Genomic DNA, 22,437 nt, shown 5'->3' with positions numbered 1-22,437 from the left:
GGGCCTAAGGGATCTAACCTGGGGTGATGCTGGGATGGAGGGGCCTGGAATGGACAGACTGATCCAAGGGCTCCCAGCAGAGCAGAGGGCCAGCCCAGGAAAGGGGAGAACACATGGGTGCTGATGGAAAGTGTGCACAGGGCCTGGGCTCTGAGGCACATCCTGACCCCAAGGGAATCTCAGGGGTCAAGGTGATGAGCCTGACAAGCAGAAATTAAGATAGAGAGGGTGGGGTTGGCTCCCTCCCAGCGTCAGGTGAATGGCAAAGAGGTTTCACCTTTTCTCCCAATGCACTGACTGGTAATGGCTGCTCAGAAGCGAGCTGAGGAAAGACATGAGGCTGCATCCTGGAGTGCACACTAAGGTCAATGAGCAGCGTCTTCTCCAGGCCACATGGTCATCCGCCATGACCCCAACTGCTTGCTGTGCTCTTTAGAAACTGCTCCATCAAATGATGCTGCCCAGGTGTTGGTTCTCATACTGAAAGATACTTTAACAGTAACTTTTTGTCCATTTAAAATTGCAGTTATCAGATGTTCTGAGCTCCCAAACTATTATACACTTCCATTGTTTTTATGCTATAGAACTTCCATTTATATCAAAATCACATTTTGTACACTTTGACTAATTTTGTTTTAATGAGAATTTGGGGTTGGCTGTGCCACTCCCCCCACACCCAGTTGACTTCCTGGTTAACTATATTATTAAAAGCATCACCTCTTAAACAAGGGAGAGTTCGATAGCATCCAAGCCCAGGGAATGAACCCCCTGATGGCTCCACAGCAGATGCCATAAACCAAACACCAACCTCAGAGCTCCTGACAGCCAGACAGAAATAGTCTAAAATCTGGCCAAAGACTCTCCCCCAGGGAAATTTACCAATCAAAAAATGCAAATGGATGAACCAGCTCAGTGTTACCTGAGGTTCCCAACCCTATTGGTTCCCAACACTCTGGGAAGAAAGGGAGTCTATTTATGGCACACACACACACACACACACAGATCTATAAAGGGCTTCCATTCTGATCAACCCAACACCATTACTGTACAAAAAACAGTTTTATTAGTTAATTACCCCAGATGTACCTCTGTTCATGCTCTAGGTCACACCTGTTTCTCAGATCCAGCCCAGGCTCACAGCAAGTAACCAGATTTAGCAAATAGGAAAATTGTTCTGCAAATTAGCAACTGTCAGCTTAAGGCATTACTAACATTGCAGAAGGAAGCAAGGTTACTAGGGAAGTTTAGACAGCCCAGGACGATGATTTCTGGGACAACAAACCCTCTCTGAAAGGGCCAATCTGTGCTGCTGTCCACCTCGGGAGTTGACACTTGCTCTGGGTGACAGGTCCCTCCTTTTAAACCCATCCACAACATCACAGACAAACACTGTCTATTCCTTGAGCTTTCAGATTTAGAAATTAGTTATATAAAAAGTACTCTGTCCCAGAAGTCCCAGCACATCTGTGGGCCTCCCAGAGGGCTCACTCGGTCCTCCCTGGCTGGAGCAGGGGAGGATGGAGATATATGGAAGGTTGGTCAGGCTCAGTTTTATAAAATAAAGTCACTACTAGAAATATGGAGCCAGGGGCAGAAACCCCTGCTGCAATCACATGCTGAATCATTGTCCTCCCAGAGCGGGCTCCTATGGGTTCTTTCAGTCCACGGAAGTGCTCAGAGCAGGGCAGGCCAGTGTGGCCATGGAGCTGCCGCCTGCCTCACTGCATGCCGAACCACTGCTCCTGGTCAGCCCACTGGGCCGCCTCACTGTCGCTGCCCTCCAGGTCCCCTTCTTCCCCACTCCCTTCCATGTCGTCCACATCCTCCTCCTGAGTGGCATCCGTGGGACTCTCCTCCTTCTCCATCTTCTGCATCCCCTCTAGAGACTTCTGGTCATTGGGGTCCAAACTAGGGGACAACAAAACAAAGGAGAGGCCTGAATCTCTGCCTTGCTTCTTGCTGGCTGATGTGTCATCTCCCTGGCACAGCAGTGAAATGACCACCCAGTCACAGAGAAACTGCTAACGCCTGGCCTCTCCGAATAATTCCAGTTCCACAGGCAGGATCAAGGGAGTCCACCACTAGAAGTGAAAAAAGGCATCTTGTCCTAATTTTTAGAATCCTCAATTTGCGTTTTTCTCCACTTATTTCTTAAACCTTTTCACACATTACCCCTAGCATTATGCTAGAGGAAGCTATCAGATAACACAAATGAAAAAGTAGTAAACAATCATTAACAGAAAAATTCAAATGTAATTTCTTAACAATATTGGGTTTTTAAGCTACAGGGTTACAAAATTTCTTCTGAGAGTAAAATTGTTCCATGTTCTTATGATTTAATTAAACATGTCAGCACTTTAGTTTATTAACCAAAATCATGCTTACTATGGAACAGATCTGTCAACTCCTAGGTTAGACCCCAGGACCCAAAGCAACCCCTACCTGAACATTCAAGTTTAGCAGCTAAGAGCCAATTAATTACACGTGCAAAAGCCCCCAAAGTTCAGAAACTCAAGAACATTTATTTACTTGGCTCCTAAGCAAATCTTTCATCTTTTCTCTGTGACCATCACCCAGGCCAGCAGGTGTCCAATCTCTAACAAATCCCACCTCTAATTAAAGTCTGGCATTTTATTTTCTCACTTGCTTCTGGGCTTCCAAAAAGCAGACAAAACCCATGTGGAAATCCTGTTCCTATTTATATAACTGTGGATTGATTTGTATCTCTTCTCTAAAACCTTCCATACAGCTCTCACCCACACCCAGGGCTCCCCATCCTCTGCACTCCCACCTTGTCTTCTAGAGACTGCTATGAAAGCACTTAGCACGTGGCATCCATCAGTCTGCACGTCTGAGACTGAGCAACTGGAACTGCAGCATCCCCAGTGGCTACTGAGATGCCAGGCACAGGAGTGGTGCTCAACTGCTGAACAAGTAAATGAATGTGATCAGACTCAATTAAAGACAGGCCTTCACCATGACCTTACAGACACACAGACAACCCTCAAAAAAATCACTTCTGTATTAAGCAGTAAGAATACCACTATTTATTTAGTATTTACTATGTACCAGGCACAGTGCTAAGAGCTTTACATGGAATAATCATTTAATCCTCATTTAATCATTTAAGACCTAATAAAGTAGGTAGATATAGACAAGGAAATGTTAGTAACTCGCCCAAGATTAACAGGTGGTGAAGGTAGTATCCAAACTTCAGAGTGTAGTTCTTAACTACTACAGTAGGTAGAAACATGGGAAAGTACTTACAATACTTTGATTTGAAAAAGCAGAATATAAAATATATACTACATATAACCCTATAAAAATATGTATATGTGTGGTCAAGGCCAGGAATATGATTCACAGAAATGAAAATAGATGTTATAGTGGTGTAAGCTGGTTATGAGTGAAACGATTCTTTAATGTTGTTAATATACTTTAGAAAAAATTTTTAGAAGTCATGAATTCACAAATTCCTCTTCGTATTACTGTTTTCAGTTGTGAGCACAATGTGTGTGTTTCCAGAATTCCTGTGACACAGTTCCCTGCCTTCTCTACCCCTCACCAACCTTCCCCCCACGGGAGGCTAAGTGCCTACCTTAGTGCTATACTATACTGGTCCATTGCTTCCTGATACTCATTGACAGCTACAAGGAAATCTCCTAGGATCCGATGCAGAACACAGTCACTCTGATTAGCTAGTGCGTTCCTCAGCAAAGCAATTCCATCTTCGTATTTCTGCTCTCTGCCTGAAAAGAAAAAAAAAAAGGACCCTCATTTGCCTACTTACACAACATTTTGAAAATATATTTTCATCTCAAGTCTTATACACAAAATCATAACACTGATCACAATCTGACCATCTATTTGCAGATGACTTCAAGAAAACAGTGGTGTGTCAGGAAGTGAGAACAAGCTCATCTGAATTCCTATTCCATTAAGAAATCTGCAGTTTGGGTTCTGCCCCCCCCCCTCCCCGCCCCTTATTGATTTGAGAGAGGAAGGGAGAGGGAGAGAGAGAGAGAAACATTGATGAGAGAGAACATCGATTGGCTGCCTCCTGCATGCCCTCACACTGGGGATTTGGTCACAACCTGGGCATGTGCCCTGACCAGGAATCAAACTGGCGACCTCTTGGTGCATGGGTGGATGCTCAGCCACTGAGCCACACCAGCCGGGTGGGTTCTGTTTTCTTTTAAAGGTACTATTTTTTATTATTATTATTTTGTTTTTCAATTCTTTTTTCTTTATTTTTATTTTTTTAATTTTATTTTTGTTACAGATGTTTCTCCTTTTTTATCCCATTGACACCCTCCTCCCTATCCCCCCCGCCCTGTCTCCAGCTTTGTAACCATGTCCATTGGTTATGTGTATAAAGATACTATTAAACAAACAAAACCAAAGCTAGCCCTGGCCGGTGTGGTTCAGTTGGTTGGAGTGCTGGTTGTCCAATACACTGGTTTGATTGGGTTTGATTCCTGGTCAGGGCACATACCCAGGTTTCAGGTTTGATCCTGGTCGAGGCATGTGTGGGAGGCAACAGATCAATGTTTCTCTCCCTTCCAAATCAATAAAAACATGTCCTTGGGTAAGGATTAAAAAAAAGTAAAACAAAAAAATTAAACAAGGCTAAAAGGGAAATCATAAGACAATCCAGATGGGTCAAAACAGCTTCAGTTGGCTCAAACCAGTTATATTCAGCCCAAACTGGTTAAGGACAACTAAAACTGGATTAAAGTGAGCTGAACAAGTAACCAAATATAGCTCCATAACAGCTGGTCACCACCAATGCAAGCAGGTCTAAGCCGGCTATACTTGGCTATGTTCAACTAATTCACCTGGGCTCAGACCTACAGCCAAAGGAACACACCTGTAACCAGCGGGTCTGGGGAAACCAATTGAGATAAGGTTTCACACAATGAAGATGAACAGGAAAGTAAATAAAATACTTACTAAGTAGTTCTGCTTTTTTCACCACAGCCTTAATGTAATCTGGCCTTTGGTTCAGGGCTTTATCTAATAATGTTTTGGCTTTTTCCTGTGTCACTGGGTCTTCGAGACAAACAGTAGCTAAAAGGGTAAGGGTCTGTGCATTTGCTCCTAGAGTTTTGTAAACGTTGTTAGCCATTACCATTGCTTCACGAATACTGTTGGAGGCTAAGTAACATTCGATGAGACCTGAAAAAATAAAACGCAGAAAGACCAGCCATATTACCATTCCAAGTCATGGTTCCACTCTGACAGTCTTCCAAATTACAAACCTTCAAAGTTGCAGACAAGGGACAGCCAGGGGGAAACTTTGATGATGAGATTAGACAAGAGAATGTGTTGATGAAATAACTAAAAAGTGCTCTTCCCCAGAGCACTTGACAGATATGGAAAAAGCCTGCACTGCAAAGGCACCTTCAGTTAGTGAAGGAAATGAACATGCCTAAGTAAACCAAAGCATGCATGCAGCCCAGCTAAATGTTAGAGGAACAAATGTGACACGAATCATTAGTTGAAATAGTGACAGATGTTTCTAACAAAACCCGAGGTTTCACTGCCTCTTAACAAACTGTTAATTCCCAGCTGTGTTCCATCACCTTTAGTCCTAGTTTTAGACTCCTATAGTCCAAATCAAATGTCCAGTTCTACAAACTAAAGGCCCTCGGGAGCAACCCAAGGAGAAAGGAGGACTTTTTCACTTGAAACATAAAGTTATCTCCAAAACCATTTGCTGTGGACTTCCCTAAACTAGATGGAAAGCACTTCATCAGATGGATGGAATATATCGAGATTGGCAGCTCCTGCCTCTTTTCATACCCACAGCAAGACAGATGCCCTATGGGGACACTTCAAGTAGAGTCAACTCTTAACTTCTCGTGCCAAGGAGAACAGAGGAAGTTGGCACAAAGAACTCATCAAAACAGAAAAACTGCTTAAACCCCAAACCCACACAATCCCTGGCAGATTTTCTCTGCATACTCCTCCAACCTAGAAGCATTTATAACATTTGTGCACATTCCACCACACACTATGGTTACTTAACCAGAAATTACCTAACTCTTAAAGGCAACGTGCTGGAGTCAGAATCTGGTTGTTTGCAACAATTTACTGAGAAGCTATACTTCCCTGCTAAAGCCCCACTGAAATGCCAGAAGGAAATGGAAAGAATGCATGTCAGTACTCCAGGACTGCCACCAGTAAAAGAAGCTGGGCTGGAGGTTGCAAGAAGCAACCCAGAGTCACCCTGATCCAGTCTCCAAATGGTAGCTTGAGTGAAGGCAGCCCACGAAGCCTCACTGGCCAGCCAGCTAGAGAACCACCTCTGCCCCCAACCACTCTAACCAGCCTGTGCCCAAACACTGTGGTAGTGGAGCCATTCAACTGCATTCCTGAGCTCTGGTGAACCAGGCTAACAGCACAAAGGAATCTGCATAATAAAAGCAATTGAGGGGAAAAAGCAGCTGGGAGGTAGGGAAGTTATAGTTTCAGGATTAAAAATTTAATTTGAAACCAAAAGCTTGGTTTGCTGGGGTTTAAGAACAAATCCAAAATAGGCATAGCTCTCTGACTATCTAAGCAGATTTGTTCTTTATCCCAACTTTCACATTTTATTTTTCAAATTTGAACTCATCTTCCTGTTAACAGCAAATCACTCTTAGACTCCTGGGTTTATTTTTAAATTCTTATAAAAATATGCTTTGGAGGAACTGCATCTTGTAAGATCTATTTTAAAGTCTGTGACTGAGTCACCAAATATTGCTGAAGCTGGCCCAGCTCCTTTGAACTCCTAGGGTCAGTTCACATGAACTTAAAATAGTACATAACAAAACAAAATTTGACCCTGATCATGCCCACTCTGGAGGTCACAATGAACCAACCAATTCCCACAACCAACACCATCATATGAATATGGAGTTACCCTATGAGTAATATTTCTGGCTCAAGGTAAGACAACTGTGAAAAAGAATAAAGACATATATAATAACCAAGTGATTCATCACAGTGCCGGCACAGAGATTCATGTTACTGGGTGGACCATGTTTGAGAAACAAAAAAAGAAAAGGACCAAAAAAACTACCTCAACTACTTACTCCTTCACCAAAAACAAAAAAAGGAGAAAATGGATTCTAAAAGTATGAAGTGAAAAGTCTAATGAAAGTCCTAAAGTAATTTAAAATGTCAAATTTGTCTGCACATTAACATTACCTGGGATCCTCAAAAAATACTGATGCTTATCTCCCACCCCCAAATATTGATTCAAATGGTATTGGAGTGACCTGGCATCAGGACTTTTAAAAGTTCCTCCAGCAGACTCTAATGTACAATAAAGTTTGGGAATTGCTAGCCTAACAAAACCTTCCATCTGAGTGCTATTGCCACACCTACAGATTCACATTGCCATCTATAATTTTTATCTTACCTTCATAACAGTCTAAGCGACAAGGTGCAAGTCGTATGGCCTCCCGAAAGTGGATTATTGCTTCTTGGACTCTGCCCATGTTCCTGAGTGCTGCTCCCTTAAGTAGCAAAGCTTGAACACTATTACTGTTTAGCTGAATGGCCTTGGCTCCTAAATAGAGGGCCCGAGAGTAGCGTTTGCTATAGAAGCTATGACACCTGAAGAAAAGAACCATCAAAAGTTATCTGAAAGAAGACTACAGACATATCACATTTTATTGTGCTTTGTTGTTCTTCACAGATGTTGCATTTTTTGCAAATTGAAGGCAAGATCCTCCACCAACAAAAATATCATGACTCGTTTTATTGCAGCAGTTGGAACCAAACCCACAGTATCTCTGAGGTATGCCTATATAAAGAAATTTTATCCAGCCTGGCTGGTGTGGCTCAGTGGCTGAGCGTACACCCATGCACCAAGATGTTGCCGGTTTGATTCCCAGTCAGGGTACAAGCCCAGGTTGTAAGCCCGATCCCCAGTGGGGGCATGCAGGAGGCGGCCAATCGATGTTCTCTCTCATTGATGTTTCCATCTCTCTTTCCCTCTCCCTTCCTCAAATCAATAAATAAAATAAAAAATAAAGAAATTTTATCCAAAAGTCAAAGAGAAGACCACCTACATGATCCTTATTACAAACGACACTTAACCTAAGATATTTGTGAAAAGAACAGAACAAAAAAACCTAAATGTTTATTTTTAAGGGGGAAATCTTGATTGGAAGGAGAAACTTATGGGAAAGACCTGATGATCTGGATATGCTATCAGATTAAAAATGTTCAGAAAATTTATAAAGCCAGGTCAATAACAAAGTAGCAGCTCTTGTGCTGACCACCATGCTTACACTATCTCAGTTAAGACTTACCCCATGAAGCAGGGGTATTATCTTCATCTCCAAAGGAGAAAAGAGACTCAGGTAAATCACAGGTCCAAAGTCAAAGACCATGATTTGCATCCAAGTCTGATTATCTCTTAAACCTGCATTTTCAAGCTATATTCTATTCAAGAAGAACCACAATTTCCTAAAGAATCTGCTGGAAAATGGAGAGAAAAGGGAGTGCATAAACATACCCAGAGACCACCCAGGGTTCTGCATGCTGATCAGAAATATTGAAAAGACGGCAGCCAAGATTCTCCACATCCTCCAGGCGCCCTTCTCGTGCCAGGAGGTAGCCATATACATCCATTCCTAGAAAGGAAGAGGCTCTTTAAACAAAGCAGCAGGGGTCCTTTACAAAGGAGCAGCACCATCCTCACAGCTCACAATGAGGCCCCAGCTCCTTCAGGGTCTGAGTCCTTTTCACCATCATTAGCTCCTTCCATCAGCATTCCCAGTTCCCAAAAAAATGACTTATTAAAAGAAAAAAAACAACACACACACACATCAAAAACTACCTCACAATTTCAAAGCCTGTTATTTTTCAGTAATTGTTTGTCCCTATATCCTATGGTGTGATTTACAGCTATCCTAACTCATGACTAGAAAGACCCAAAAAAGGTATCAAGTAAGTTCTCTCTTCCAAGAAGTCTAGGCAGTCAGGAATATACACTTAATATGCCAGTTAGTCTTGGGAAAATGTTACCCTATTCCAGAAAAAGCATCTAGTTCTTTCTGGAGTCTAGTTCATGCAGAATCAGCTCCCCCACACATACTTTATCCTCTCGTGTTCTATAAAAAGAGCATCACGCTTGCTGTCACTCATCTCTTACCACCATTCCTCTCCATTCTTTGTAATCCCTTCAGATTCCCAGGAAAATGCGTCTCAAGCCAAGATCACTGCCACACTCCCTGACTCTGGTCTGAGCTTCTAACTCCAAGATACTGACTCCTGCCAGACTAGTATTTCTAAAACACCATTTTCATCATGGACAGAGGTAGCTTGGAGAAGAGAAATAAGAAGAGGGAGACCTGGCTTAAGCAAATAAATTAATCTTTCTGAATCTGTTTCCTCTTATTCCCACTCTGTCCTTCTTGTAGCTTAAGTGTCTACAAGACTGTTTATTGTAATAAGGTCATTCTGATAGCCTTTTTTGGGCCTTTGCCAGCAGACTTCAGCCTTTCTACTTGACCTTATTTCCCACTGCTATTCCTGAGCACACACCCTTCACTTACTGCAAGTCACCCAACAGTCATCATTTAGAAGTCCCCGTGGCTTACCCCTTCAACTGCTATCTTCTTTCAAATAAAAAAAAAATTGTTGTTATTTACTCCTAATTACATCCTTCAATTGCCTTATCCCCCCCCTTTTTAATATCCTCACCCAAGGATATTTTCCCCTTTATCTCAGATAGAGTGGGAGGGAGGGAGAAAGAGAGAAACATTGACATGAGAGGGACACATCGACTGGTTGCTTCCTGCACGACCCCGACCAAGGCCAGGGGCTAACCGCAACCAAGGTTCATGCCATTTACTGGAATTGAACCCTCAACTCTTTGGTCCTCGAATTGACGTTCTAACTGCTGAGCCAAACCAGCCAGGGCCTTATCCCTTTCTTAATATCTGTTCATTTACTCCCTTTTAACTATACAAAGGACACAGTAAAGCTAAATACCCTAAAAAGGATATTATGGTTCTGGGGATGCCATCCAAACTCTCAGTCAGGCACATCATAATCTATAAATCATAAGGAGAGGCTATGACTCTGTACCGAAAAAAAAGCTAAATAATGACCTGTGGTGAGACGACACTTGAATGAAGCAAAAACAACTGCTCAAACGGAATTACCCAAGTGTTAGAGACATGTCAGGACCTAAAGAATGGTAAAAGGGCCCTGGCCGGTTTGGCTCAGCGGTTGGAGCGTCGGCCTGCGGACCTAAGGGGTTCAGTTCCCGCTAAGGGCACATACTGAAAAAAAAAAAAAAAAAAAGGTAAAAAGCTGCTGTAGTAAATCTTACAAACTATTTCCATGAAAATGGTATCAGAAAATCATGCTATGTTTTCTCCCTATCTTTTCTGATCTGTCCCTCTACGCCACTTCCACCCTGCCCCAAGAATTACTTACCTTTTATCAGGTAAGGATCCAACATTTGTGCTTGTTCAAATTTGAGGACAGAGTTTTTATTGTCTCCAGCTCTGAAGTATAGATCTGCTAAGCTTCCCAGTAGGTCCACATTATCTCGCAGTAACGACTTTTTCTCTAGAGAACTTTAAGATATTAAACAGTGAACCTTAAAATCTGTTATAAATCCTCTTAGTTGTTGAATCTGGGTGACAGGCACATGCATACTATTTTCTTTTATGTATGTATGAAAATCTTCATAACAAAAAATTTTACAAACAAACTGTACGCTAGATTTTCTTATTCTGAGTTTATGATTAAAAATAAAATTTATATTGAATAAGATAGCAAAATATAAAGACTAAAGCAGAAATCTCATTACCTAGAAAGAATTTTCTGGTTGCAGTTTTTCAGTGGACAAAATATACTATATGGTGTTAAATGTAATGTTATTTACACGTGACAGCTACTTACTACTCAACCAACACAACACAGATCCCAGTCTCTTTTCCTTGGACTTGACCTGACTGGAAAGAAAATCCCAATCCTAGGGACACAACCCAGATCAGATGCTGCAATAAACTATGCTTCTGTGGTATGCAAAAAGATGTCTTTCAGGTTCAGACATGACACACTAAGGCAGTGTGCTTTGCAAAGTTTACTACTTTTGCAAGTACAGAGCTAAACTTGATACAAGTTATTTAACAGGTGCTCAGCAGAGATTATTACATTTGGGACCATTAGGTACATTAAGAAACTAACAAAGTGCAGGGACAACTGGCTGCAACACCAAGGGATAAGCATCTAATTTTTCTGTTCTGCTAATTTAGATACATCAAACCTCCTTACAAGGAAATGGCCTCAAGAATACTGAATTAATTTTGTGGCTCTCACCAGATGGTATTGATTGCTCTCGAGTTGTCACCAGTATGCACAAAAGCATATGCCTTGATCCACACAGAGAGCCAGTCCAAGTTAGGCACGGTCTGGATCACGTTCATTGTCATTGATGCCACCTCTGCACCTTTTACAGATAGGGACAGCAAACCTAACCCAACAGAAATCAGGAGAAAGAAGGTGAGGGATAGTATCTCTCTTCTACAATGCAAGAAGCAACAGGTCACCCTTTCCACAGGCTATAAAGCAACCTTTTCCCTGTTTGAATCAAGATGCATATAACAGAACAAACGTAACTTAGTATTTTTCCTTTTTTTTTTTAATATGTTTTTATTATTTTTTTAAACTATGTCTTTATTGATTTTTTTTTTGAGAGAGAGAGAGGGGAATGGAGAGAGAGACAGAACCATCAATGTGAGAGAGAAACATCGATCGGCTGCCTCCTTCCATGCTGGGGATCAAGCCTACAACCCTGGCATGTGCCTCGACTAGGAGTTGAACTGGGACCTCTCAGTCCATAAGCCGACGCTCAATCCACTGAACCACACTGGTTGGGCGAATTAGTATTTCTTGATCAGTGAAATACATGACAACGATAATCTATTAAATCACTCTCTACAGGTGAAACTTTTAAAAAAATAAAGCTATCCTAATGCACATCCAAGATTGAGAACTACTACATTAGAGAGTAAACACTCCATGAATAGAGGCAGAGAATGATCCGTACCTAGAATGGCATCAAGGGCTAATGGGCACTGCCTCAGCACTTCCTTATAGCTGGTGACTGAAGGGCGCTCCTGACCAGCCTTCTTGTACAAGTTTGCCAGCATCATGTTTATCTGTAATAAATAAAGACAGAAGACAGTTAGATTAAGTGTATATTGCAAAGAAAATATTTCACTATCCATTTAAGTCTTAATTTTTATTACTAGCTATTTTACTTTTTATTGGAAAATCTACCAACAGCCCCGTGGAAATAAACAAAGACCAACCTCATTTTTCAAACCAAACAGAAAATTACCACCTTTGTTTTTCCTATGTATTCCCATTTCTAAAAAGAAAATCAAATTCCTTTCACTTACCCAAGCAAAAGGTCCAATAATATCTGGACCAAAGATGCTGCCTCTGGAAATGGAAGTAACATTCATTTGAGAAATGTTACACAATTCTAATTACCTTGATTCTTTCTTGATCTTAAGACAGAGGATGAACTACCCTAGAAGTGCTCAAGTTTACATATTTTAAATGCAATTAACATTAAGGCATAGAAAGTGAGAAATTCTTAATATAGCTAGTTAAGAAAGATCAGATGAATTTTCCCCAAAAAGGAAACGACAGACACAAAAGCAGATACTTGGCTTCTCTCTGACAATTAGTCTAGCGGCTAGACTCTAGCCTTTCTCATACGTAAAGCTTTGACCAATTGCTACTATCTGACTCATCAAAGTTATGCTACAAAAACCAAAATCTAACTGACCTTTGGAGGTGACAATGATCCAAAGATTAGTTACACTATTTAAATAGCACAATTCAAATATGTAACTAACTCCGTAAGGCTCTATTAAAATAACCCTTCAAAAAATGCAACAGGGAAAATTTGAGAAAACCTAAAAGTTCCAAAGAATGTAGAAGTTACAGGGAAGGTATAAATGATCTTAAAAGTCCAAAGAGAAAAACACAACATTCCAATTTAAAATTAATAGATCATAACACAAAACAGAGTTTGCCAGATTATTAACCTAAGGAAGCAGTCAACATCAGGGCACAAAGAAAATAAGCCAATCTCAATCTCTTCAATTATCTGTAGCTTTGTACACCAGGTATTTTGCAAGACTGGCTCTGAAGATGAAGACCATCTGTTCCAATTACAGTCTATAAAACAATCTAGTATGGCACAAATCCATACTGATTTAAACAATGAAATAATGAAATATTAGAAATAAAACTATTTTTTATTTGGCCTCAGATTTTTCCATTTTAGGCTATGTTGAAAATGCAAAAGAAGGTACTTAAAGGAAAATTCCAGTATTAGTCTCAATACTTAAAAAAAAATAAGAGGTTTAAATTTAAGAACCTTTCTTGACTGCTTGTTATTAACAAACCATGACTGATGGGCCAACAAATATTAAAATTCCCTTTATACTAATTGGCACTTCAAAAGAATGAGTTTTGAGTACTACCTAGTGAGAAAGTCAATTCTTTTTAAAATAAATCCTTGGGAACATCACAAAAGCCACATTCCATCAGTTATAAACATAAGCAGTTATCATTTTCTAAAAACTGAGAAATTGTATGTTGGTATGTTTGATCTTAAAAGTTGAAGATTTACCAAAATATAATAATCTTACACTGGAATTTTCCTTTAACATGTGAAGGAATGTGTGGTGCTGTTTACCATACATTAACAGACGTTCATTTAGACGTATTTTGACTCACTTCCTTGTCCTGTACACAGACTGAGAAGCCAGTTAACTCCCTAACGGACAAGAAAGAAAAACTGTAAATATTATAGGTTTATGTTTGAGGCACACATCTTTGTTGTTTGCTTCTGGCTATAACAGCTCTACAGAATGAAGACTGTGTACTCCTAATAACTGCAGATTGCTCTAGTCCCTTTTAAAATGACAGCAGTAAACACCAAAGTGCTAGATACTACAAAACTAAACTTCTTTGTCATTACTCATTGTCCCCAAACTCCTTGAAGTCATTGAGGAAATAATGGGGCATTTCCAATAAGAAAATGAATAGGTATAATTTAAAGTTTATAATCAAAACAGCATCTTCCAAGAGGAAGATTTTCTTCATATATGCAAAACATTATTCTTTGGGCAAGTCTTTCATAGAGTACCAGAACACAATTTAGTATATAAGCATTCAAGCTAATTATGAGACAGGATAGTCTATAATGTGCTTCCAAATGTTTTTAATAGCAGCCACCACCATAAAATATACTGGGGAAATAGCTTAATGGTAAAAAACTCAGGAAATTGTAAATACAGTCTCATTATGAGGAGATACTTAAACCCATTCTCATCAAATTTGATTGGTTACTTTTAAAACTCAGCAACATTTAGGTGAAAAAACACTAACTAAATATATTAGGTCCTTACTGCTTAGATTCCTTTTCTTTTAAGAGCAGGAGGATGAACACAAACATCTTACAGATAAAATTCCTCACTGTTAAGCACAAGTTACACAGAACAGTTTTGCAATGAAGTGAGGGAGACAGGTGACATGAGTATATGGTAGAATATTAAATACTGATGTGAATTCAATCCTAAGAACAAAGATTTTCATTGTTCTTCTAAACTGGACTTAAAACAAACAAAAAACTGTAATCAAAGATGCCTAATACAATACCCCTTAATATTATAACCAATGTAATACTCCTTACAGAACAGTACTTTAAAAAGTATTCTCACATACATGAACTTTAGTTTTTACAAAAGTAGAAAAGTATTTTTATCCTCCTTTTATAAATAAGGAAAAAAAATTCAGATTGTCAACATGCCCAAGTACACACTACACACAACTTGTATGCCCAAAACTCAGACAAGACACCAGATCTTTTTATTTCATTCGATGGTGTTCTATTCATTATATGTTGCCACATCAAACATAAATACATATCTCACACACAAATAAGTACACAAGTCTCTGGTAGAGTTGATTTTGAAAATGAAGGGATTAATCATACGACTCACATATCAAATGGGTACACATACAGAATGTAAAAAATGAGGTTCTAAAATAGTATTGTTGTCATCTGGAAGTGTACTGCAAATCATTCTTTTCTACAGTAAGAAAAACCAAAGAATAAGCACTTACAGTATTCTCCAGCTACCATTTTCATCAGCTGAATTTTCAAGGTCTCTTAAGAAAGGCACTCCTCTACCTCTCTGAACCTCTAACTCCATTAACAAGTGAACAAAGTGAAAATTAGAGGCAAGAGTAAAATGTTCAGATGGACTCCCTATGTATAGAGAAAACATGGAGGAAGAGTGGTGGAAGGGATGGGGAGCTGAAAATGTTATAATAAATTGTTAAGTCAACTTACTTTGGGAGTTCTTTGTCTTGAAGGGATTCCATCAAGTATAGCAATTGCATCTTTATCTTGTTTTAGCATGGTGTAACATTCAGCCATTTTGTATTTCACTTCAATTTCAGATGGAAGACACTAAAAGGGAATGAAAACATCTCTTCAAAATGTTATATAAATATTATGGCAGTTCTTCAATGTGTTAAATATAGGGTTACCATATCACCCAGCAATTCTGTTCCTACATATACAGCCAAGAGAATTGAAAACATGTATCCACATAAAAACCTACACACAAATGTTTATAACAGCATTAATTATAAACAAAAAGTAGAAACAACCCAAATGTACAACAGATAAAATAGGCATATCCATGCAATGGAATATTTTTTGGCAATAAAAAGGATCAACCTTAAAAAATATTATGCTAAATAAAAGAAGCCAGACACAAAAGGCCACATATTGTATGATCCCATTCATGATATGTCAATAGGTAAATCCAGCCCTGGCCAGTTTGGCTCAGCGGTTGAGCGTCGGCCTGCAGACCAGAGACTCCTGGATTTGGTTCCCGCTAGGGGCACGTACCACGAAAAAAAAAAAAAAAAAAAGACTAGGTAAATCCAGAGACACAAAAAGGTTAGTGATTCCCAGGAGCTGGGGAGAAAATGGGCACTGGGTTTTTCTAGAGTGATGAAAATATTTTGGAATTAGATCATAGTGATGGTTGCACAATTTTGTAAATATACTAAAACTCACTGATGTGTGAATTTTATGAAGTGAATTATATGTCTCACTTTTTAAGAAAGTTCTTAATTAAATGTAGCTAATTCATATAAAAGATTTAACATGGTGTTTGGCATACTGAATGATAAAAAAGTTGGCTACTGCCTGGCCAGTGTGGCTCAGTGGTTGAGCAACGACCCATGCACCAAGAGGTCGTTGGTTCGATTACCGGTCAGGGCACATGCCCAGGTTGTGGGCCAAATCCCTAGTGGGGGGCATGCAGGAGGTGGTCAATCCATGTTCTCTCTCATCGATGTTTCTATCTCTCTCTTCCTCTCTCTCTAAAATCAATAAAGAAAAAAAAAGTTGGCTACTTATATGAATGATCCTATGTGAATGATTATGACTTCCATTCAGTGTCAGAACACAGAAAATCCTGGCAATCAGCTCTTTAATAACAAAAAACAAAGGTTTTACACAAAGAGACATAAAACAAGATCTATAGGCTTATAAAAAAAAGCAAATACATGAATTTGTCTTTTTCAATGTGAAAAAATAAAAAGCAGAAAAAAATGAGACAATTTCACTCCCAGTTCATTCTGACATTCCTTTTAAGTTGCATGTATAATTTAAATTTAAAGACATGTTCAGCCCCGACCAGTTTGGTTCAATGGTTAGAGCGTCGGCCCACGGACCAGAGATTCGAAGGTTCGATTCTTGGTCAAGGGCACATACGTTGGTTGCAGGTTAAATCCCCAGCCCCAGTAGGGGTCATGTGGGAGGCAGCCAATCAATGTGTCTGTCTCAAGTCAATGTTTTTCTCTCTTTCTCCCTCCTTCCTACTCTGTCGAAAAAATATATCCTCGGGTGAGGATTAAAAAAATAAAAATGAAAATAAAAAATAAAGACAGGTTCAAATTGAAAAGTAAAAGTTCCCCTCTCCCTAAAGCTTTCCACCACTAAATTTATTTCCTTCAAATGCAAAATCTTTTATGCGTATTACATATATTTTAGGCATATACAAGAATATATTTATATATCTATAAACCATCCCCCTTTAAACAAAGAGTACTGAACACATTGCTTCAAATCTTATTTTCTTTACTTATATATAGTTCTTTCCAAATCAGCATTCAGACTTCTATCTCATTTTTCATTTAATAGTTCCATCATATTCCATCTTATGGCTATACTAGAATTTAACTAGAACTAATAAACACTTTTGCTTCCAGTTTCTTTACCATCATAAACTATGCTGCTATAAGCAGCCTTAATTACATATCCTGTAAATCTTTTGTGAGTCTATTATTAGGGTTAATTTCTAGCAATGGAATGGCTCTATCAAATGGTGAAATTACAATCCCTCCCCGATTTATTTATTAAGCAACTAACCATCAAAAATTGGTAGGAATTCTTAGATTTCCCATGTATTTCCACAGGTACTCACAGTCGTAAAATTTGAGTTACATTTTAAAGTTGTACCTTCATTAACATTATAAAAACACTTTAGATTTTGAGTTCTGTCTGTATAAAAGGGAGGAACAATGAATGCATGACTTTGGTTAGAATCCAGATAATTCATGGTTAATTCCACTTTTAGATTCATCCAGAGTGAATTCTGCTTTTTAGTCCTTAATGCTTGGATGGATATATTCTTTCATTTAAGTGGTTCTTCATCTTTGTTTCTCCAGTCAAGTCCCCTTTTAAAAATCACATTTTATTTTACCATTTTCTACATCTAATTATCAGTCTTGTAAATTCTTTCAGTCTCTCTCACTCCCCTCCACCCCCTCAAAATCATTTCTTATCGCCAGTTACCTGATTTTGTGGAGTGGATGCAGAATTGCCAGTTGAAGGTCTCACTTTTGAAGTTTTACTTAGGGCTTTCTTCTGTTGTAAAGCCATGGTATACTTACTCACAGCATTCCGATATTCCTTATCATGAAACAGAGAATCTGCGTGATACACCAAAAGCTGGTACTTCTGAGATGGGGAGAATAATTCACTAGAAAACAAAGAAAGTATACCCTCTACATGGGTTGTTTTGAAATGTTAGAAAGTACATGCCCACCCTTAGTGTCCCTTCTTAGTGTCCAAGCCTGAGCACAAAGCCTTATGCAATGACAGTTTACAAAAAAGTAAATGTACCTTAAGTGCTAATGCCTAAAATTAGAGGGATGAGAGCATGTAATACATGCTAATATAGTCAACACATCTAGGAAATTGCCTTAAATTATTGTTTTAATATGTTTCCTGAATGGTGAGGCTCAGTGGATTGAGCATTGGACCAAGAGGGCCCTGTTCGATTCCCGGTCAGGGCACATGCTGGGTTGCGGGCTCAACCCCCAGTAGGGGGCAGGCAGGAGGTAGCCAGAAGGATGTTTCTCACACTATCTTTCTCTCTCCCTTCCTCTCTCTCTAAAAATCAATAAAAACAGCCCTGGCCGGTTTGGCTCACCAGTTAGAGCGTTGGCCTGTGGTCCAGAGAGATCCAGGTTCGGTTCCAGCTAAGGGCACATACCTCAGTTGCAGTTTGTCCCCGGCCCCGGTTGGTGGTGTGGGTGGCAGCCACTTGATGTGTCCCTTTCACATCAATGTTTCTCTCTGTCTCTCTCTCTGTTCCTTTCTCTCCCTCCTACTCTATCTGAACAAAAAATGGAAAAATATCCTCGGGTAAGAGTAAAAAAAATAAAAAATCAATAAATCAATAAAAACCAATCAATAAATAAAAATCAATAAAAACATACTCTCAGGCAAGGAGTTAAAAAAAAAAGGTACTGCCTTGGCTGGTTTGGCTCAGCAGTTAAGAGCCTCGGCCTGCAGACCCAAGAGTTGTGGGTTCAATTCCGGTCAAGGGCACATACCTAGGTTGTGGTTTGGTCCCAGCCCTGGTCAGGGTCGTGTGGGAGACAACTAGTGGATGTGTGTGTGTGTATCTGTCTCTCTCTCCCTCCCACTCTATCTGAAGATAAATGGAAAAATATCATAAGGTAAGGATTAAAAAAAAAGGTACCATAGATTAGTGGTTGCCAGGGACCCGAAGGAAGAAGGATTGGAGAGTGACTACTAATAGATAAGGAAGAGGTTTCTTTTCTAGGTAATGAAAATGTTTTGGAATAGACAACAATGATGGTTGTACAACTCTGTGAATATGTTTAAAACCACAGACATGTATTACGTAAAAGAGCAAATTCTAAGGTATGTAAATTTTATCTTAATAAAAACTTAAAAAAAAAAAGGGTCCAGCCGGTGTGACTCAGTGGTCGAGCATCGACCCATGCACCAAGAGGTTGCTGGTTCGATTCCCAGTCAGGACACATGCCCAGGTTGTGGGCCTGATCCCTAGTGTGGGGCATGCAGGAGGCAACCAATGGATGTTCTCTCTCATCGATGTTTCTATCTCTCTCTCCCTCTCCTTTCTTCTCTCTCTAAAATCAATAAAGAAGAAGAATTAAAAAAAAAAAAAAAAAAAAAAAGGACAGAAAGTTTAAACACAGGATATAAAGTTACAAAGGAAATTCAAGGGCTGAAAGGTTGAAAGTTATAGTCCAGATAGTTTAGATCTCTTCCAATTCTGAGATTCTATGTATTTAATAAGAAATGATTTGATAGAAAATGTTACTATACTCAGCATTCAGATATGTATATATTGTAACATACCTGCCTACCTATGCACACAAAAGTTATATCTGGAATGATACATGAGAAACAATGGTTGTTTGCCTCTGGAGAAGGAAAATGGTGCAGTGAGGTTCAAGACTCAGGGACAGACACTTATCTGCAGACCCTTTCTGCTCTGTTTGAACTTTTTTTTACTACGCTGTATTGCCAACTCAGTAAAACATTTTAAAATGTAAATGACAAGTCAGAATTTAAATGCCTTCTGACGCTAAGAAACTGCTAGTTTACCTAATGTGAATAAGTATAGTCTAGTGAGAGAATCAAACTGTCTTGTAACATCTTCAAGAACCAAGAACAATGTCGAACTGGTGCATAAATTCCCAATGGTGGAAACTGTGCCTTGACAAATCACCAGAACCAAGTGAAAGGCTCCAGAATAAACACAGAAGGTTGACAAAGACCAGGGCTCCTCCCTGTCAACACTAAATGGATGGTGGCAAAATGATGGGTGCGCACAGTGAGGTCCAAAAGCATGGTAATGGAAATGAAATAGGGAGCAGCAGCTGCACTGCGGGCACTTAAGAGGCGTTTCTTTTCTGCCTCAGACAGCTTCAAGAGCAAGCCAATGCAAATGGGTCCTCCCTGTGTAGAAGATTCCATTATAATGCCATTTAGAGGCAGAAGGCTATGGTAGGTCAGAATGGAGACCTGAAGAGTCAAAAGGACCAAAATCCAGACATCATGGCTCCTCCACTTATTAAATATGTGAACTTGGACAAGGTATTTCATATCCTTAAGGTTGTATGTGCACTTCTTTAGCACATTCAATGTGTGAATGAATGCTTACTGTACACAGGCACTGAGCTGACTTCATTAGGAATTAAGAGTGATGCAGAATTTAGTCTTAAAAGTTCTCACTAGAAGAGGAAAAAAAAATCGTTAACTACGTGTAGTGATGGAGTTTTTTATTTATCCTCACCCGAGGACATTTTTCCATTTTTTGTTCAGGTAGAGTGGGAGGGAGAGAGAGGAAGAGAGAGAGAGAGAGAAACATCGATGTGAAAGGGACACATCGAGTGGCTGCCACCCGCACGACCAACCAGGGCCGGGGACAAACTGCAACCAGGTATGTGCCCTTAGCAGGAACCGAACCCGGGTCTCTCTGGACCACAGGCTCCAACCGCTGAGCCAAACCGGCCAGGGCTAGTGATGAATTTTAACTAGACTTATCGTGGTGATCATTTCTGCAATATATACAAAAATGGAATCATTACGTTGTACACCTGAAACTAATGTACTGTTACACCCCAATTACATCTCAATTTAAAAAAACAAAGTGATGCAGAATATAGAACAGGGCAACGGGATAGAACAGTGAGGATAGGGGACAATTCTGATGGCAGAGCTCTCAAGAAGGAATATCTGAATTGAAATGTGTAAGGAGGCAGGTCGGGGGTAAGAACTCTAAGCAGAAGAGCAAATGCACAAGCCCTGAGCTGACAACCAGCTTGGTGTGTCGCAGGATCAGAAAGGACGGACGGGGAGGGGGGCCGGAGTCCCGTGAGCAGAGTCTAGGCGTTGAAGCTGGGGAGAAAGATGCTCAGCCCCTTGGCCGTGGGAAGGAACTTCGATTTCAGCACGATGGAGAAATTCGAGCCGGGGAACGACGCGCATTCAAGGCTGGAAAGACCCCTGCGCTTCTTTCGTCCTAACACTCAGTCCACGGCGGCTCTGAAAACAGGAAAAGGCGCCACTCCCACCCGTCGAGGGTGTGCCCGTTTTCAGGGGTTTGCGGAGGCGAGAAGGTGAACCCTAATGCACTCAAGGGGGAAACATCCGTCTCAGATGTGAGACGAAGGTATAAAGCCGGGGGAATGGGCCTCTGAGCGCCGGCGAGGAGGGAGCTGGGAGGGCAGGAGTTAGCCCAGCGATGTGACAGTCGCTATGCCCGGTGACAGGTGACTCAGGAAACCCTTCGCCCCCCACCTTCGGGGAACCCTCGCCAGGGTCGTCCTCAGAGCCCCCCGCCTTGCGTTTCTCGAAGCCGCCGCCGCTCGACACCGCCCCGCAGGGAGCTCATCCTAGCGCCGGGCACAACGCTGGCGCCCAGGGGTCTCACTTGCGTTCCTAAGTCGGTCCCGCCCGACGAGGCCCTCCCTGACCCCGGAGCCTCGGCGGAGGCCCGCGGTCGCACCATCCCGCCAGTCCCCGGGCCCCCGCAGCCCCCGCTCCCAAACAGGCGCCGCTTTCTCCTCAGCCCCAGGCCGCTCCCCGCCTCAACTCACGGGTTGTTATTACTCATTGTGAGTAACAAGCTGCTGAGGAGCCGCACGTTGGAGTGCAGCCCCGCGGCCGCCATGTCTCGCACGTGGTCTATCACATTCATCCTGCCCGGCAAGGCCGCGGGGAGCGGTGGCAGCGGCACGAAAAGCCGGTAGGAGTTTCTTAGAGAAGACTCCAAAATGGCGGCCTCGCCGGGGTCCATCGGGTCCACTTGTGGCACCGCCCCCAGGAAAATAGGCAACTATTGAAGTGCCTGGGTGAAAAACAAAACCAAACCCTCAATTTCTTCCCCACCCCCTTGCGGGTGGAATGATTTGGTTTGGGGGTTTTTGTTTATTTTGTTTTGTTTTAGCAAAAGCCACATCATCATTCTAAGCAGCTCACTTTATTGAGGACTCACAATGCGCTGGGGACAAAAGGCACTTTGGTGTGTA

The 22,437-nt window shown here is 40.9% G+C and overlaps 1 protein-coding gene across 3 annotated transcripts in view; it reads right to left on the bottom strand.

Moving 5' to 3' along the window:
* ANAPC7 (anaphase promoting complex subunit 7) overlaps window positions 1–22,205 on the bottom strand; it is a 49,715-nt gene extending 27,510 nt beyond the window's left edge. Inside the window, exons 1-11 of one of the 3 annotated variants that reach the window (XM_036276792.1) lie at window positions 22,006–22,205; window positions 17,918–18,104; window positions 15,395–15,514; window positions 12,065–12,176; window positions 11,335–11,488; window positions 10,444–10,586; window positions 8,513–8,630; window positions 7,409–7,605; window positions 4,954–5,178; window positions 3,599–3,749; window positions 1,041–1,908 (exon numbers count right to left, since the gene is read on the bottom strand). In XM_036276792.1, coding sequence (XP_036132685.1) covers window positions 1,719–1,908; window positions 3,599–3,749; window positions 4,954–5,178; window positions 7,409–7,605; window positions 8,513–8,630; window positions 10,444–10,586; window positions 11,335–11,488; window positions 12,065–12,176; window positions 15,395–15,514; window positions 17,918–18,104; window positions 22,006–22,205 — 1,797 coding nt within the window. In that variant the 3' untranslated portion in view covers window positions 1,041–1,718. Of the gene's footprint in view, window positions 1–1,040; window positions 1,909–3,598; window positions 3,750–4,953; window positions 5,179–7,408; window positions 7,606–8,512; window positions 8,631–10,443; window positions 10,587–11,334; window positions 11,489–12,064; window positions 12,177–13,773; window positions 13,832–15,394; window positions 15,515–17,917; window positions 18,130–22,005 lie in introns of those variants that run through there. The other 2 variants (XM_036276790.1, XM_036276791.1) reach the window with 2 other exon arrangements.
* Between the last annotated feature and the right edge of the window lie 232 nt (window positions 22,206–22,437).

This window comes from Molossus molossus, unplaced genomic scaffold (assembly GCF_014108415.1).
Source record: "Molossus molossus isolate mMolMol1 unplaced genomic scaffold, mMolMol1.p scaffold_m16_p_22, whole genome shotgun sequence".
Lineage (NCBI taxonomy): Eukaryota > Metazoa > Chordata > Mammalia > Chiroptera > Molossidae > Molossus > Molossus molossus.
This window is presented reverse-complemented; position numbering and strand designations above follow the sequence as displayed.